The 15,064-nt window shown below is 42.6% G+C and overlaps 1 protein-coding gene across 1 annotated transcript in view; it reads left to right on the forward strand.

The window, feature by feature from the left end:
• Positions 1-9,873: 9,873 nt before the first annotated feature.
• Positions 9,874-15,064, forward strand: part of RHOA (ras homolog family member A) — a 6,483-nt gene continuing 1,292 nt past the window's right edge. The window contains exons 1-3 of the mRNA XM_017732404.1: positions 9,874-10,064; positions 12,786-12,906; positions 14,143-14,273. Of these exons, the coding sequence (XP_017587893.1) occupies positions 9,909-10,064; positions 12,786-12,906; positions 14,143-14,273 (408 nt within the window). The 5' untranslated portion in view covers positions 9,874-9,908. The remainder of the gene's footprint in view (positions 10,065-12,785; positions 12,907-14,142; positions 14,274-15,064) is intronic.

Consider the following 15,064-nt stretch of genomic DNA (forward strand, 5'->3'; position numbering starts at 1 on the left):
TCTTGACATCATCAGTAAATTTTGTTGTATAGCTATTTTTCTTCGCTTTTTCAGGTCATTTATGAACGTTGAGCTGTGCAGGTTCCACGGGTGTTTTTCTGAGAGTGCTGAGCATTTCCTTCTGCTTGGTTTCCTATCTTTTGGCAGTTATTTATCTATACATAGGGAACTTCTGTGTAATCAGGTATTTTGATTATCTCATTAAGTTAAAAAAAAAAAAAGGTTGAATGATATTGCACACCTAATCTGCCCAGACTTGGTAATTGACACCTCTGTTTTGATACATATCTTAGCTCTGAAGATCTCTGGCCTGAAAATGGAAAGGGTTTATGTAATTTTTTTTCCAGAAAGCTCTTTACGTAGTGCAGCAGTTTGAGTTTGAAAGAATGCTAATATGCAGTAATAATGAAGAGAAGTAGGACACTCTTAATGATTATAATCCCATCAGACTAAGACATCAATCCCAGGTACAATAATGGAATAAGTAACAAAGCGTTCAGGAAGGAATTAAGGCAGTGTCACTCAGCCTGGACTGGGGGATATAGAAACAAGTGGTGTTAATTGTTTTAGTTTGATTCTTAAGTGCAAGTGTTCATCTTAGCCTTCAGTTAGCACTTGACAGTAATTGCATGTCATTTTCAGTGAGAAACTAAGCCAGAACAAAATCAATATGGTTCATATTAAATTTAGTAGAAAGAGGGTAGCTGTAAAAGGCAAGTAGAGGCTCAAGTGAGTCTGTGTGTAGTGAGTTGAAGGAGTTGGACTCTTGGGCTGTTTCTTAGCGGTCACCTGGAAGAAATGCGAAATGCCAGCAATGGGAAGTTTTCAGAGGCTGAAGAAGTGAGGAAGTGACAAGAAAAACCTCATCATAATGCAGAAAATGTAACTGACTGCTGGAGTGAGGAGCATGGTATGGGATTCTCTATTATTCCTATTTTAAAGTCAAGATGGTCTGCACTTGAGTTAATGCACGGGGTGAAAACTATTGGGGAATGACCAAGCTGTGGCTTGTTTGCACTTGAAACGCAGCTGAGGGTGTGGTTCTCTGATACTGTGTGGATGGATTTAAGGCTCCTGCTCGTAGAGCTGTGCTGCAGCAGCCCTGGGGCATTTGGAGCTGTGATGGACAATATGGGATGGAAAGGTACTCAGTGCTGTGCTGCTGGCTCTTAAGGGCCCTCCTGCCTGACGCACTTCGCCGTGACACCTCTACTACTTCGTTACTCCTTATGCCAGGAATAGACAGTCACTACTGTCAAACGTGTAGAGGTAATTTAAAAAAAAACCAACCAACCAGCTCTGTGTTAGGATGCTTCAGTCTGGAAAGGTTGTTAGTGAGGAGCAGGAAAAGGGTGAGTGGAAGCAAATTGTTCACTCCCTTTCCATTTCGGAGTTAGGAGGCAGTAAAAGAAACTAATAGGGACAATCTTGAATTTGAAGGAAGTGGCTTTACACAATGTGTAATTAAATTGTGGGAACTCCCTCCAACAGGATGTTGTGTGTGCTGGAAGTTTACATGGGTTCAAAGGGAGTCTGGACAAGCTCATGGAGGAGAAATCTATTTGAGGTTACCAAATTCATGGGAACCACATCTGACCTAGGGAGCTCCTGAGCTGAAGGCTGGCAAGCATGCAGGGGGAAGCTTCTTGTTCACTTTTCCTCTTCTCCCATAGCACAAGAATCCCCAGTCCTGAGCTTGTCCAGAATGCCAGGCACTAAGGTGGAGAGACCCAACTCCTAAGTCAATGTAACTATTTCCGTGTGTGTAGACCTGTAGTTACAGGTGGTCTGTGAGTCTCTAGGTGTAAGTTTAGGTGCAGGAACAAGTTGGTCCAGTGGTCAGTGTCTGTATTGGAGCTGCTTGTGGGACACAGTGCTGGGTGTAGAGGGTTGCACAGGTCATGGTTTGGGTGTTTTAACAAAAGATAGTTTATGTGTTCCTGGGAGCACTTGGCAGTGCTGAGGCATCATTCCTGTAAAGGCATGGGCAGGTGCTCTGTACAGGGAAGGAGAGCAAAGCAAAGCGTTTTGCTCTTTCCTGCGGTGGTTAAAAATCAAGCAAATTTATTAGAATCCAAAACAATTTTCTTCTCTGAGAGGAAGAAAAATTGTGTGTTGTCATACCGGATTTTTCCTGAAGAGGAAAGCAAGGGCAAAGACTGTAATTTGATAGGATGAATCCTACTTTGAGACTTCACGTGATATCTCGGATTAGACATACTGTGTCCGCATGACACTCAACACAGATCTAGTGCTGACGGCTGATTCAGGTTTCCTCCAAAACGTTGCACTGGCAGGCTTTACACTGCATGAGGAATCTTCTGCCCCATCACAGCCATTGCAGAGACAGCATAAACAACACACTGTGTCCTTAACGAAGATGCACTGTATGCCCATGCCTATTAAACACCTATTGTGTACTTTTGGATAACTCTTAATGACTGTAAAAAATTCATCAGTCATTAAGGGTTCACTGGGGCTGGCAACCAATGTTGCTAAGACCTGATGCAGTTAAGCTGACCCTGTTCCCAGTTCTGGTGATGTGGTACAAAGAGGCTTGAGCTGGTTATTTGTGGAGTTAGCTGAGACCTGGGGAGGTTTATTAGCTGGGGGTGAACACAGCTATGCTGCCCCTGATTTAAAGCTGGCTCTGGAAATGTACAGCTCTGTTTGCAAGGCACTTTTTCCAAACTAGTAAAACATGCCAGACTTGAGCCTGGTTGACACAGACTGAATGAACTGTTATCAGAAGGCTGAACACACAGCTTGCCCTGTCCAAAGACCTTCCCAAAGGACCTGTGTTCAGTGTTTAATCCCGTTGGATACTATGCTGACCTTCTGTGTCAGTTTTTCAATTGTACTTCAGTCTCGCAACAGAAAATTTCCATTTTCTCTGTGGATTAAATTTAACGTGCAACATCAGTAGCCTGCCCTATGCTTTGCCAGCTTTGGAACTTTTTTCAAGTGTTAGATTTCATATGTAACCCTCCCAAAAAACCCCAGCAGATAGCTTTTTCTCACCAACTGCTCCCACATAGTGCTGAAGTTAGAAATAGGTCTATTTTGCAGTACTGTCAAACTGCTTTATGTATTGGCTGCAGTAAGGAATATAAATATAACTATTTCTCAAAGGCCTTGTTAGCAACACTTTAAATAATGTGGCTTTTTGGTGCATGAGTGCAAGTGTCCACAAGCAAACTTGCACAGAATTAAGAAGATCTCAATCATTACAGTGAAATGTGTTGACTGTCCCCTTGATAGAGGTGATCACATTCGCGTTTTTAGTGTTTTTATTTCGGTGGTTTGGAATTGAACTGAGCTTCCACCCCAATAATGCTTGATTTGAGGTCATTTATGGTGTCAAGAAGGCAGATGACTCTGAGCTCACAGTGTGTCTGGTTTTACTGTCAGTGTGGCTGTACAGATCAGTTCAGATAATAAGTAAGTGGTCACTTGCAGCATGTTTTGGGGTATGTACTTCTTCCAGGATCCTTTAGGAACCCTGTAGCAGAAACATGGGTTGTATCTGACTCCTTTATGTGATTGAATCACGTTTTTCCTTAATTTTTTTCTTACTTTTCTTTCAGTTCCAAGGCTGTTGGCCTCCCAGTTTGTAGCTTCTCTAAGAGGTGAATTGGGGTCATAATTTCTCTTACTTCACAGCTATTGCTGTGTAAGAGCAGGGCCATCCTGTGTTGGTCATGTGGGGAAAAATGGCATGATAGCACACACTGGCTTACATGTGCTGAAGGAAGCTGATTTAAGGTAGCAGGATTAGCATTTCAGCAGCAAGCTGCAGTATTTCTGATATTGTTTATATATGCTTTCACTAATGAGAAGTGAGCAGCGAAAAAGGATTACAGAATGTATAGTTGCTGACATTTTCCATTGGGACTTTGGAGGAGGAGGAGGTTGAGATGCTTGCCTGCTGTTGGGAGATGTGGGAATCCTGGATTCTGTTCTAGAGGAGTGGTTACATCCTTCTGCCGTTCTCCTCCTGGCCTGTTTGCTTGACCCCTCCCCATTCCCTGGTCATAGTCCTTGGACCGCTTCACCCACTCAGATGCTCTGTGTTCAGTCTCTTTCTTCACTGGCTGTATGCAGCTGCCCTAAAATCAGACCTGTTTGCTTCGGGGCTGATCAGACTCCAAATTGCTCTGCTAGTTCTCAGTTTTGATGCCAGATCTTGCTAGGTGGCCAGAAGGCAACTGTGGGAAAAGCCTGCTCATCCCCTCTGCGTCCCTGGAGTCTTTGGGAAAACTTTTCTTCCTCCCCCTCAGACTTGAACAAAAGTCTATTTTAAGGGTAAATGCAGGTACTGAGGCAGAGGCAGTTGAGGGACTGGGACAAAGTCAATTCTCCCCTGTGGTAGGTAGAGGGCAGGGCCTCACTGGTCAGGTTGGAGGACACTTGAGCAGGGTTTCTTCTTCTGGTCCTTTAGCCTGGCTCTTGTTCCTTCTGCTGCCCAGGGCAGGGCTGACTGAATGAGGGGGAAATGAAGCAAGTGAGAAGAGTGCCAGGCTGTAATTCACTCAGCAGCAAACTGCTTCAGTGCTGTCTAGAGGAGTCAGCAGCAAGGCAGTCCTTCTAAGAATTCAAAACCTTTACCTTCCAACATTTTGGTTTTAAGGACTTCAGTAAGATGAGGTGGGAAAGTATTTAAAGGATGTTCCCCCCCACACCCCCAGCATCCTTACTGCATGCTGAACTGCTTCTGAACTGCTTCTGCTGAGTTCTTGCTGACATGCAATAATCCAGAATTTTTTTTTTTTTTTTACAAAATTCTGCATTTTGGAAAGGATCTGCCTGTATAGCATAGAAGGCAACATAAAGTTACTAGTAGTTAATTGGTAATTGAAATTAAATATAGTTGTGATACCTTTGTGATGGTAAAGGGCTGTTTCTTCCATCAATTACCTTCTCCAGGATGAGATCCAGAGTGAGACAGACAAACCTGGCATGTTTGTTGCCAGCCTGTCCAACTTCAGAATGTCAACAGTGTGTCCACAATCCTCACTCATGCTGTGTGGCCTTGGGACCTGCAGGAGAGGAGGCACTGGAAAACTTGTTCCCTGGAAAAATAAATAGCATGCTGAAGAGGCAAATTCCCTTGCAGTAAACAGTAATACTTGGGGGGAGTATGTTTAAAACACGGGAAAAAATATTTTCCCCATTTCTAATTCTTCCAGAGTATTTGGTGGATTCCCTTAACAAGCAGGGCTTGGAGCGTCACCGCACTTAGAAACAGCAGCCTCCTGTAACAAGGGTATTAGGGTGGCAACTCTGCAAACAGGAGCTCCTTGTGTTGTAACCTCCTGTGATGTTAGTGGGATTGAGTAAATGATGTCTAAAGCCCCTGTAATACCTGTGAAAGACACTGGCCTAGGCTGAGGAAATGTCATAATTGAATCTCTTCCATTCGGATGAGTCACTTGAGTCGTGTTGTGAGAGTTTCCACTTTGAATCTAGCAGACTAGCTGGTTTTGAGAATCCTATAAATGCAAAGGTGGGAGGAGTGGTTCGTTTAAGAGTGGGGAAAATTGCAGATCTGTTGCCTTGCTGCAGAAGACAGCACAGATTCTCCTAGAAGATCACTGCAGCCATTCTGCTACACTAACTGGGATAAAATGTTTCTTGCTCAGTGTTCTGCATGCATCATCAGTGATGCAGTTCCAGCAGCTTTCTGGATTTATTGGACTCTCCCTGCTCTATGCACTGTGTAAAAGGATGAATGTGTAGTACTTGTGTTCAGTTACAGTGAGGTAGTAGTACTTGGATTTGGTCTGCTTGTTATACCCTCTCAAGTAGTTCATAGAGGTTTTTTAGCTCTAAATGTAGACGTGTACTCACTGATGAAAAGCTGTTCTGCAGCAAATACTAAATTGTGTGTAATGTGCATCTTAAATGAAACTCTTTAGGCCAGAAAAGTGCTTTGATTCCCACATACTGCTGGTACAAATTTGATGTATTTCCATGTTTCAGAATACTTAGGAAAACCAGAGCATGTCAGAATGCAGCAGAAAGACCTGACTGCTGTGAATGCTGTTAGTGTTGTCCTTGTGACACACGCCACTAAGATGTAACTCCATTCTAACAAGCCATTTTTTCTCTATTGTGCTACCAAGATGTTGCTTTTCTGGATCTTTGCCAGACCTGACAACCCCTTACAGCTGCCCACTGGAGAGGAATGTATTTATTTTAGCTAAAAATAACTAGGTGAAAGATGCTGGTCTGTACACGGAATCCTCTAAATTAGGAAATTCAGGGAATTCCTAAATTAGGAAGTGTTCAAAGTTAGATGAGGCTTTGAGCAACCTGGTCTAGTGGAAGGTGTCCCTGCCCATGGCAGGGGGTTGGAAGGATGTGGTCTTGAAGGTCCCTTCCAATCCAAACCATTCTGTGGTTCCTTGATAATGATAAGTAGAAAGAAGTGGTTGTGATGTTTGGTAACTTTCTTCCGAGGTGGATGGAGGCATCTTATCTAATGATCAGAGCTGACATCCTGAGGCGTCTGTATCTACCCAGCGTTTATAATCTGGGCTGCTTCTGAAAATTGGAGATTTTAAGTGGTGATCTTTGCATCCTGAATTGAGTTTTGTACAACACGCTTGTTCTAGAAGGAATTGTTCTGTGGTAATGCTGCAAAAGGTGAAACTAAAGTAAAAAATATGAGGATGCCATGGGTCCTCATATCCATCCAAAAAAATGATCGTGTGGTTGATGCTTTTTGTGACAGTCCAGAAGGATCCTCTAGAAGCTGGTGATGAGGGAATTGTAATTACCTAGGTTTTCAGTGTACTAGATGGAAGGGACAGTTCGGCAGGTTTGATATGTCCTGATGACTGTCCTGCACAGAACTCTGAGCAGGAGAGCCTCCTGGGGCGGGTCCTGAGCAGTGGGAAGGAAGTGGTTGAGCACACGCTGCTGAAGGGCATCTTGGGTCCAAATGATGTCAACACATCTCAGGAAGCATTCAGGCAGAGAGTTTCATGATGGGCTTTTCTCAGGAAAAAGATACTGAGGAGATTAAATAAAGCTCCTGAAATAATTTTTATACACATCCATAAAATTTTCAAGCTTTTTTAGGGAAGGATTTGTAGAAAGGTCTACATTAAATGATGTGTTTGGAGGTGTTTTTACACAATTGTTGTTTCTTTGTAGACCTTAGACATAGGTGTGCAGAGGGCCAAAGCATAAAGTTCAACTGGCAAGGAACACTTAAAAAATAATCTGAGAGATGGAAGTATTTAGAGGAAGATAAAGGAAGAGTTGATCTGATAATCCATTGAAAAATACAGTTATCCGTAGGTGATGCCCAAAGGTCACCTACCCTGGGTGCTATTGCAGGTAACTCAAGGCTGGGCCAGTCCCAGCCACTAGCACAGAAGGGAGAAGGAGGGAGGATAGCAAGGAAAGACAGATTATCCCATTCCGGCAGCCGCCCACTGTGTCTCCAGGGCAGTTTCATCAATGGCCTAGATAATTATCTGGGAATCATTACTATTAAACTTGCATCTGACAGACTATGATTAAGCTGGAGGGCAGAGCTAGAACCTGAAGGTAGAATAAAACATCAGTCAGCGTAAGGATAAATCAAAGCCTGGCAATGGATATTCAGCTGTGTGAAGAGAGAACTACTCACTGTACAGCCATCAGAATGAAAAAAAGGCTGTGAACTATCAGGAATTAAAAGCTGACTGTATCAACAGTGTTGTGTTCTGGGGAGGGGAAGAAGAAAGAAAAAGACACACAATTCCAGACTGGTGTTTAAGCAGCAGGGTATCCCAGAAGATCAATGAAATTAATCCTTCAGCTTTGGGCACTGTTCATAGAGCCCTAGGAGAAATACTGGATTCAGCTTTTGGGCTCCAGGCTTTGGTAAATTTGTGCCAACTGGACTCTGCCCAGAAGGGAGCAATGGGAAAATGTAGGAAATATGATTTACAGAGAAGGCTTGAATAAACTGGCATTGTTTTGCCTGAAGACTAAATGAAGGCATATATTCTCAACTGCGCTGGGGAAAGGGAATAATCCATTTCCTTATGGCCATGACAAACAGCATAAACAGTAATGGGCTTATATTACATCAAAGAAGGGTGAGGGTAGACATTAAGGGAAGTTTTCTCATAGTAAGTATTGTGGAGCACAAGAGTAGATGACTTCAGAGGTTTTGTAGGACTTGAAGGGCAGATTAGCCAAAGCTGACATTAAATAGAAGTAACAAGTAGTTGATCTTGACTTGGTGCAGAGGACAGATCATTACCAGTTCTGTAAAATTCAAGTACTACCATTGCTAGAAAGTATTCAAAACCATCTAAAACTATAGAAAGAAAACTTCTATACAGCTTGGATCATTAAAAACCTTCCACAAATGTAAAAATTACCCCAAGTCCCTACGATAAATAACTTTAACTTGTGTACATACATATTTACAAGGTTAAAGAAACTCACTTTGGAGATGGACTTGGATCACTTGAGCAGAGGTGTCTGACAAGGCTGTCCTTGACCCTTGCTGCTTGGTGGGTTGAAGTGGTTCTTCTCTGTACCTGGAGCAGAAGTGCAGATTCTCTGTAATATCCACTGCTTCTTCACCACCTCACAGTACCAAAGTCTGCTTTTAGATGGTAGTTTTACCTTTTTACTTAATTTCATGAGGCAAGAGAAGAGGTGAAAAGGATAAAATATTTTTGCTGTGTCCTTTAAATCTCTCCTGTGCTTCTTTGAGGCCTTCTCCCCTTGCCAGCAGCCCTGGTCATCCTTGTAGAACTTTGTTCTGGATTTGTCATGGCAAAAATTAACTCACAGGGTGCTCCCTCTGTGGTATTTTGGTCATGCAGTCATAGGTATTGTGGTGGCGTTGCTGTTTGCTCCATTTCCAGGAAGCTTCATGGGATGACTAAGCGGCTTCCCCTGGAGTGCCTTTATGTTATGGAGAAGAAAGTCGTTATGTTTCTGTCCTCATTGTACTCCCTCGTAGCCAGGTCACTCCCTAAATCTTTTGCTTGTTCCTGCATTGGTCACAAAGAAATGCCTGGAGAAAAGAAAGAAGAGAGCAGGCACATATATAATGCTGGTTTTGTTTGCTTTGCCAGATCCAAAACAACCATCTCCTTCCGCCCCACCCTGACTCCAGGCTTTCCCTAAACCTTTTCAAGCTTTTGTACTGTCTTTTTGAGTCGAGAGATGCTTTTGAGCAGGTCACGGATTTGTGTGGTCCTGATACAGATCAATACATTCATTGCTCAGCAGAGATCTGTGAGGAGCACCATGGGCATCTCCACTTCTAAGTACCCCCTTTACTTACTGCAAACTGACAGCAGGCTCTATTAACCTGGTAGTGGTGATGCCCAGGAAAGTGGATTGAGGAGTGAGATGTGTCTTGCCAAAATCCTTTGCAGAGTGGTGGTTGTAATCTGAGCAACTGGTTACCTTAAGGTCCTTCTGTTGGTGCTCCTCGGTCCAGCTGACTGGCATTTTGTTGTTAAGACAGCTCAATGTGATAGGAAAATGTGACTGCCCTTAAATTGAAGCATCTTGTATACCATTACCTGGAATACACTTCTGAGAGGGTACCCTGGGACAGTGCTGCTAATTTACTCGTTATCTCGGGGTGCTCCTATCTCAGCCTTCAGAACAGATCAATAAATCTGGGCTAAACCAGGCCCATCTCCTCTCGTCTCTATTATTCTTGCACCTAGTGGGCTCACCAGTGTGTTGATTAGTGCTGGGGTGTGTTTTTTGTTAAAAGGATGGGAATCTGAACTCACCCAAGTCCAGATATGTCTGTCTCTCCAATGGACATGTAGAATCAGTTTAAAAGGTCAATTTAAAAGCGTTTATTAATTATTAGCGTCTTGGTTAAAAGCTGTAGCAGTTGAATTAACAAGTTGTCGTTTTGTTTTTCAGCTATGGCAGCCATTCGAAAAAAGCTGGTTATAGTGGGAGATGGTGCCTGTGGAAAGACCTGTCTGCTGATTGTATTTAGCAAAGACCAGTTCCCTGAAGTGTATGTTCCCACTGTCTTTGAAAATTATGTAGCAGATATTGAAGTGGATGGAAAGCAGGTATGTGAACCCTTCTCTAAGAGCCAGAATGAGCTGGTGTTTGTTCAGAATAGCATGGAAATCTCTACACTTCTTCAGTATGTGGTTAGCACATGTGCTTAGTGCTTATGTTGTAAATATATTTTTAAATATTAGGTATGTTTATGTGGAAAAAAATACTGGCCTTGCTAGAACGTGCTCATATCCAGTGTCTGTGTAACAAGGTGCTTCTAACCTTACACAAGCTGAGGTTCTAAAAGCCATGCAGTCAGTCCGAGTAGAATGTTGCAGCAGCTGGGAGCGGGTGGAGCAATGCAAATCTGCTGAGGGCATGGGGCTACTGGCCTTTGGAACAGAGTTCCTGTTTTGATAGGGACCTGGTATTGTAATTAACAAAGACTAATTCCTGGAGAGTTTTTTTTTTCATACCCGTTCCTGGCAACATGCAGCATCCTTCTGAGAACAGATGACAGACAGGTTGATCAAGGGGGTTGATTTTTGTAGTGTACCATCACCATCATCTGTCCTGCTTGTCTAAAGGAACACAGTTCTTAGCAGCCAAGCGTAGCCACAGCTCACTGAGCTTCATCTTTAGTTTGTACTTCAGTAAATTAATCATTAAAATACTTCATTTTAATTTTAGTAAGTTTGAAAGTCAGTTTTTAATCAGTGGGACTCTTGAGTCCTTTTGTTTACCAGACGTGCCAGACACCTGCTCCAAGGGGCAGCTGTAGGTGCTGATCCCTGGGTAGGTTGCCTTCTGCACTTCTGTCAGCAGCGTGCTAGGTGATGTGCAAAATTGTCACTTTCCAGGATACTGCAGAAGCACACAAATCAGGAACTTTGCACCCTGAAAGCTCAGCTATTTACAAACCCTGTCAGACAGCCATGGCCTGTGTCTGTTTGGGTACTGTAACCACACAGAGCTGACTCTGCCATGGGAATGCAGGTCAAGCATGTGGCAGGTTTTGGTGCTGAGGGTGCTCAACTTCCCTGTTTTGTCCCTGGCTATGACATCGCCTTTACTCTGGGCTCAGGTACAGCCAAGACATTTTTCAGTCCATTCTAGTTCAGATGCAGTGACTGATAGATGGAAATTGCTCACTTTCAATCCTGACTGGAGAAAAAGAGGGTTTTGAGCTAGTTTTGGACTTGATGTTAAATTTGATTTCCTGCTGTTGCAGGGATGGGTTATTTGTGGATTTAGTAATGATAGTTCATGCTTTTTGAGTATAAAAAGAGCTTTTCTCTCCCATAATGTGAATCATTAAAAAAAAATTTACTTTTAGACTAATATTAGGACATGTTTTTTCCCCAAGTAACAGGTTCTACAATTTCTATATTGTATCTTAGACTCTAAGGACTATTGTTTGAAATATGCATGATATCCATTTCTCTCTCTTGTCACCAAGTCAAACTTCCTCATTCCCTTCTGCCTGAATCTCTGCGTCTCTGAATGAGTGAACAAGGAGTCATGCCCTATCAGCTATATGCAGCCAGTACCTAAAGAAAACTAGCATGAGCAGCTTGAGCAGTATCAGCTGATTTTATTTTTGTAACTACAGGATATATTTTACCCAAGCTCTTGGTCTTCAGAAAATTTGATTACAAAAGTTTGTAGGAGAGCCATACTTAAGCCTCTTCTGTTTGACAGCCACTTACCTCTGTCTTCCTAGAAAAGCATTACCAGAAATGTCCAGAAGTCATACAAAGACAAAGACGTGGTAGGAGATGTGTTTTCTAGGCGCTGGTTCCAGTGTCATGTGACAGAACCATCAACAGACATCTCTTCAAAAATATGAACATTTGCCACAGAATTCACATTTGCAACTGCAGAGGTGACTCTGAGAGAAGGAGTATTTCTGACTGAAATACAGAAGATTATTTTTGTATATGTGTGCAACTTACGGCTTTGTCTCTTCACAATTTAAACAGTTGCATTGCACGCGCAGGCTCGTGTTTGGGTTCCAGTTCTGCCCATCTGTCTTTATCTGAGCTGCTGTGGACTTTTTTCCTGGGATTTTTGAATGTAAGAGTTTAAAGAAGAAGGAACCCACTCCAATGTGAAGGCAGACTCATCAGAGAATCTCAAGCAAGAGTATACCTAAAGAGCTTGATGACAGTTTTGAAAGTTCTTTGTTTTAAATGTTGGCTGTTCCTTCTACAGTTTTAAACAATCTTATTGGGGTGTTCTCCCCTACCTCCAGCAAAAGTAGAAATACCGAGAACATTAAGTACTTTACTTCCTTCTTAGTAACAAGAAGCTTTACACACAAATCAGTTTGGTTAAATTTGTGCACAAATAAGAACAATCTTGACCTTTCTTAGTCACTACAGGTTCCAGCTATGAACCCATTGAAAATGTGCATAATCCTAAAAAGCATATATCTAGTCCACTTTCAGTGAAAACTGGTGTTTCTGGGATGCTTGTCAGAGAGTTTCCCAGCCCTTTGGAGCTGATTCCCTTCAATTCTTCTGTCTTTTCTGCTGGTAGCTTTTATGTCCTTTTAGAGAATTGACAGTGGTCATAGGTATAAAGAAAAGACTCATAAGCAGCAATAAGTTAATTTTTGGAGTTACAGAATGTAAAATTCCTAATAGTTCTCCTGTCACAGGAGAACATGTAGTCTCCTCCTTTTGAGTGGTATTGACTGAAATATTTTATTCACTCCTGTTGAGTTCCTGGCTGCTGAATCAGAACTTTCCTGGTGATCTGACTGACTCCTTATCTTCATTTTTCAGGTTGAGTTGGCTTTGTGGGATACAGCAGGACAGGAAGACTACGATCGACTTAGACCGCTTTCTTATCCAGATACTGATGTTATACTTATGTGTTTTTCAATTGATAGTCCTGATAGTTTAGGTAAGTAGATCTCTAACTGAGTCAGAACCACTTCTGTGTATCAATATATTCCCCTTGGAAGTTGCACTGTAGAATATATTTTCCCTTGGGAGCTTTCCTAGTTTCAGAATTGGTGCTGGTTTGAGTGTGTAGTTTTCAGACATTAAGGAATTCTCCAGCAACGCTGAGCATCACGAGAGCTGCAGCAGCACTCTGTGTTTGCCCAGATTGTAAAAATTCTCTTCCCTCTCCTCCCTTCCTGTTCAGCAGTATCTGAGTGCCAGGGCCCCTGGGAGCGGTGAACTGCTTTTCAGGTGTGCAGCATCTAGAGGCCAGCACACCTGAGCCCTCCAGGTGCAGCTGCAGAATTGATGGTTTGGCTGTAGTGCAAAAACTGGCTTCAAAATCCTTGTCTAAGTTGTTCTTTCAAGCAAGAAAATATGCCATAATACACAATAGCGAATGTCTCTTCAAAAGCTGAATGGAATTTCATGAAGATAAAAAGGGGATATGCAGCCTGCAGGTACATCCACTGGTGAATCTCAAATGTCTAAGAGCTTATGAAAGCACAGCCAGATGTTTTAGGCTGTTCAGCGCTTCCTGCTGTATAGAATTTGTCAAGGTTTTGCTTTCAAAAGCCCTCAAGTCCTCCTTTCACTAAAAAAATAAAGTCATGTAGGGATGTGAGGAGGAGGTTTCTGGTGTACGAGAACAAATTCATTTCCTGCATGTAGGGAGAAATGGAAGATTGAAAATTACTTACCCCAAGCCTTTGTTTCTGTGTATCTGTAATTAATGTGTTGAATGTTTCTGCTACAGTAAGGGGAGAGCTATGGGGGGTTGTTTTGTGTTGCTTTATAAGAACAAGTGAGGCTAAAACTTAGGCTTCAGTGTTGTGCCCATCTCTAGCTTCTGGAGATAAATAAAATGTTTCTCTTGAAGCAAAATATTCCATAAGTTTCTACTCCAGAATTCTGTATGCTGTTCTTCGAAGTCCCTTATGCTAACTCTTGTCAGGTAGCTGCTGAGAGAAGCCAAGATGTTATATGTCCCTCAGCCTTCAAATTACCACAGACAGGCTTTCCTTTTTTGGTAACACCAGAACAGGTCTATTTACTTCCTTCTGAAGAGTAGAGAAAAGGGCATCAGTGTGGATTATCAAGCTATGACGACTCAGGCAGCATGTAAAAGCTTTAAAATAAAACTCTCCCCAGAAGTGGGTTTTTGTACAGTTATGCCTCTATTTATTTTTTTCAGAAAACATCCCAGAGAAGTGGACCCCAGAGGTGAAGCATTTCTGCCCCAACGTGCCTATCATCTTGGTAGGAAACAAGAAGGACCTGAGGAATGACGAGCACACAAGACGAGAGCTGGCCAAAATGAAGCAGGCAAGTTCAGTTCCCTTCAGAGTCTTAAAATAAATGGCAGAAGTGTGTGGTGGTTGTAGCAGAGCATTAAACAGGCACCCACAGCTGGCTGCTGGTTTCTGTGGGCTGTGTGATCAACACTAACCCATGGCAGACACCAGGGAGTATCTATTGCCTTTAACTGAGTGGGGGGTTCTCGTATTTGGCGGTTTAGTTCTAGAAAAAGGCATCCTCAGCCATGCAAATGGCTGTACTGGGTTACTTACAGTCAGCTTCTCTCACTGCTGGAGAGATGGATCCCTGAGGTACAAAGGAATTGATGAGGAGACATGAGCACATCAGTGCACACACTCCGGAGCTGTTTTCTGTTTGGTGTGTTCAGGATGTGACAGCAAACACTTTCATTGGTGGGTGTTCTGGGGTAATAACCACAGGTGCTGTTGCTCATTCCTGAGCATATCACCAGGTTTCATTTTCTGCTTGAGCCTGAAACCCCCAGCTTGGCTATGGGACTGCAGATGCTCTGCTCTGTCCCGGAAGTTTTGCACCTGTAGCATAAACATTGGGGGGTTTTGTACAAAGACTGAGGCATTGACTTGGGGATTTGTTCATAGGCTTTTTTGCAATGGTAGCAAAGAATTGCATAAATGTTTCATCAGAAATAAGCAATCACTTGCTCAAGTTTCAAAAAGTCTTGCAGCTTTCAAGCTCAGAGATACCAAAAAACTGATCGTGTCCTCTGGCATTGCATTTTTAACTAACCAATTCATTACATGCACTTAATCCAGAAATTCCTTTGCATTTGTTGGGAA

This window comes from Corvus brachyrhynchos, unplaced genomic scaffold, assembly GCF_000691975.1.
Source record: "Corvus brachyrhynchos isolate BGI_N302 unplaced genomic scaffold, ASM69197v1 scaffold4, whole genome shotgun sequence".
Classification (NCBI taxonomy): domain Eukaryota; kingdom Metazoa; phylum Chordata; class Aves; order Passeriformes; family Corvidae; genus Corvus; species Corvus brachyrhynchos.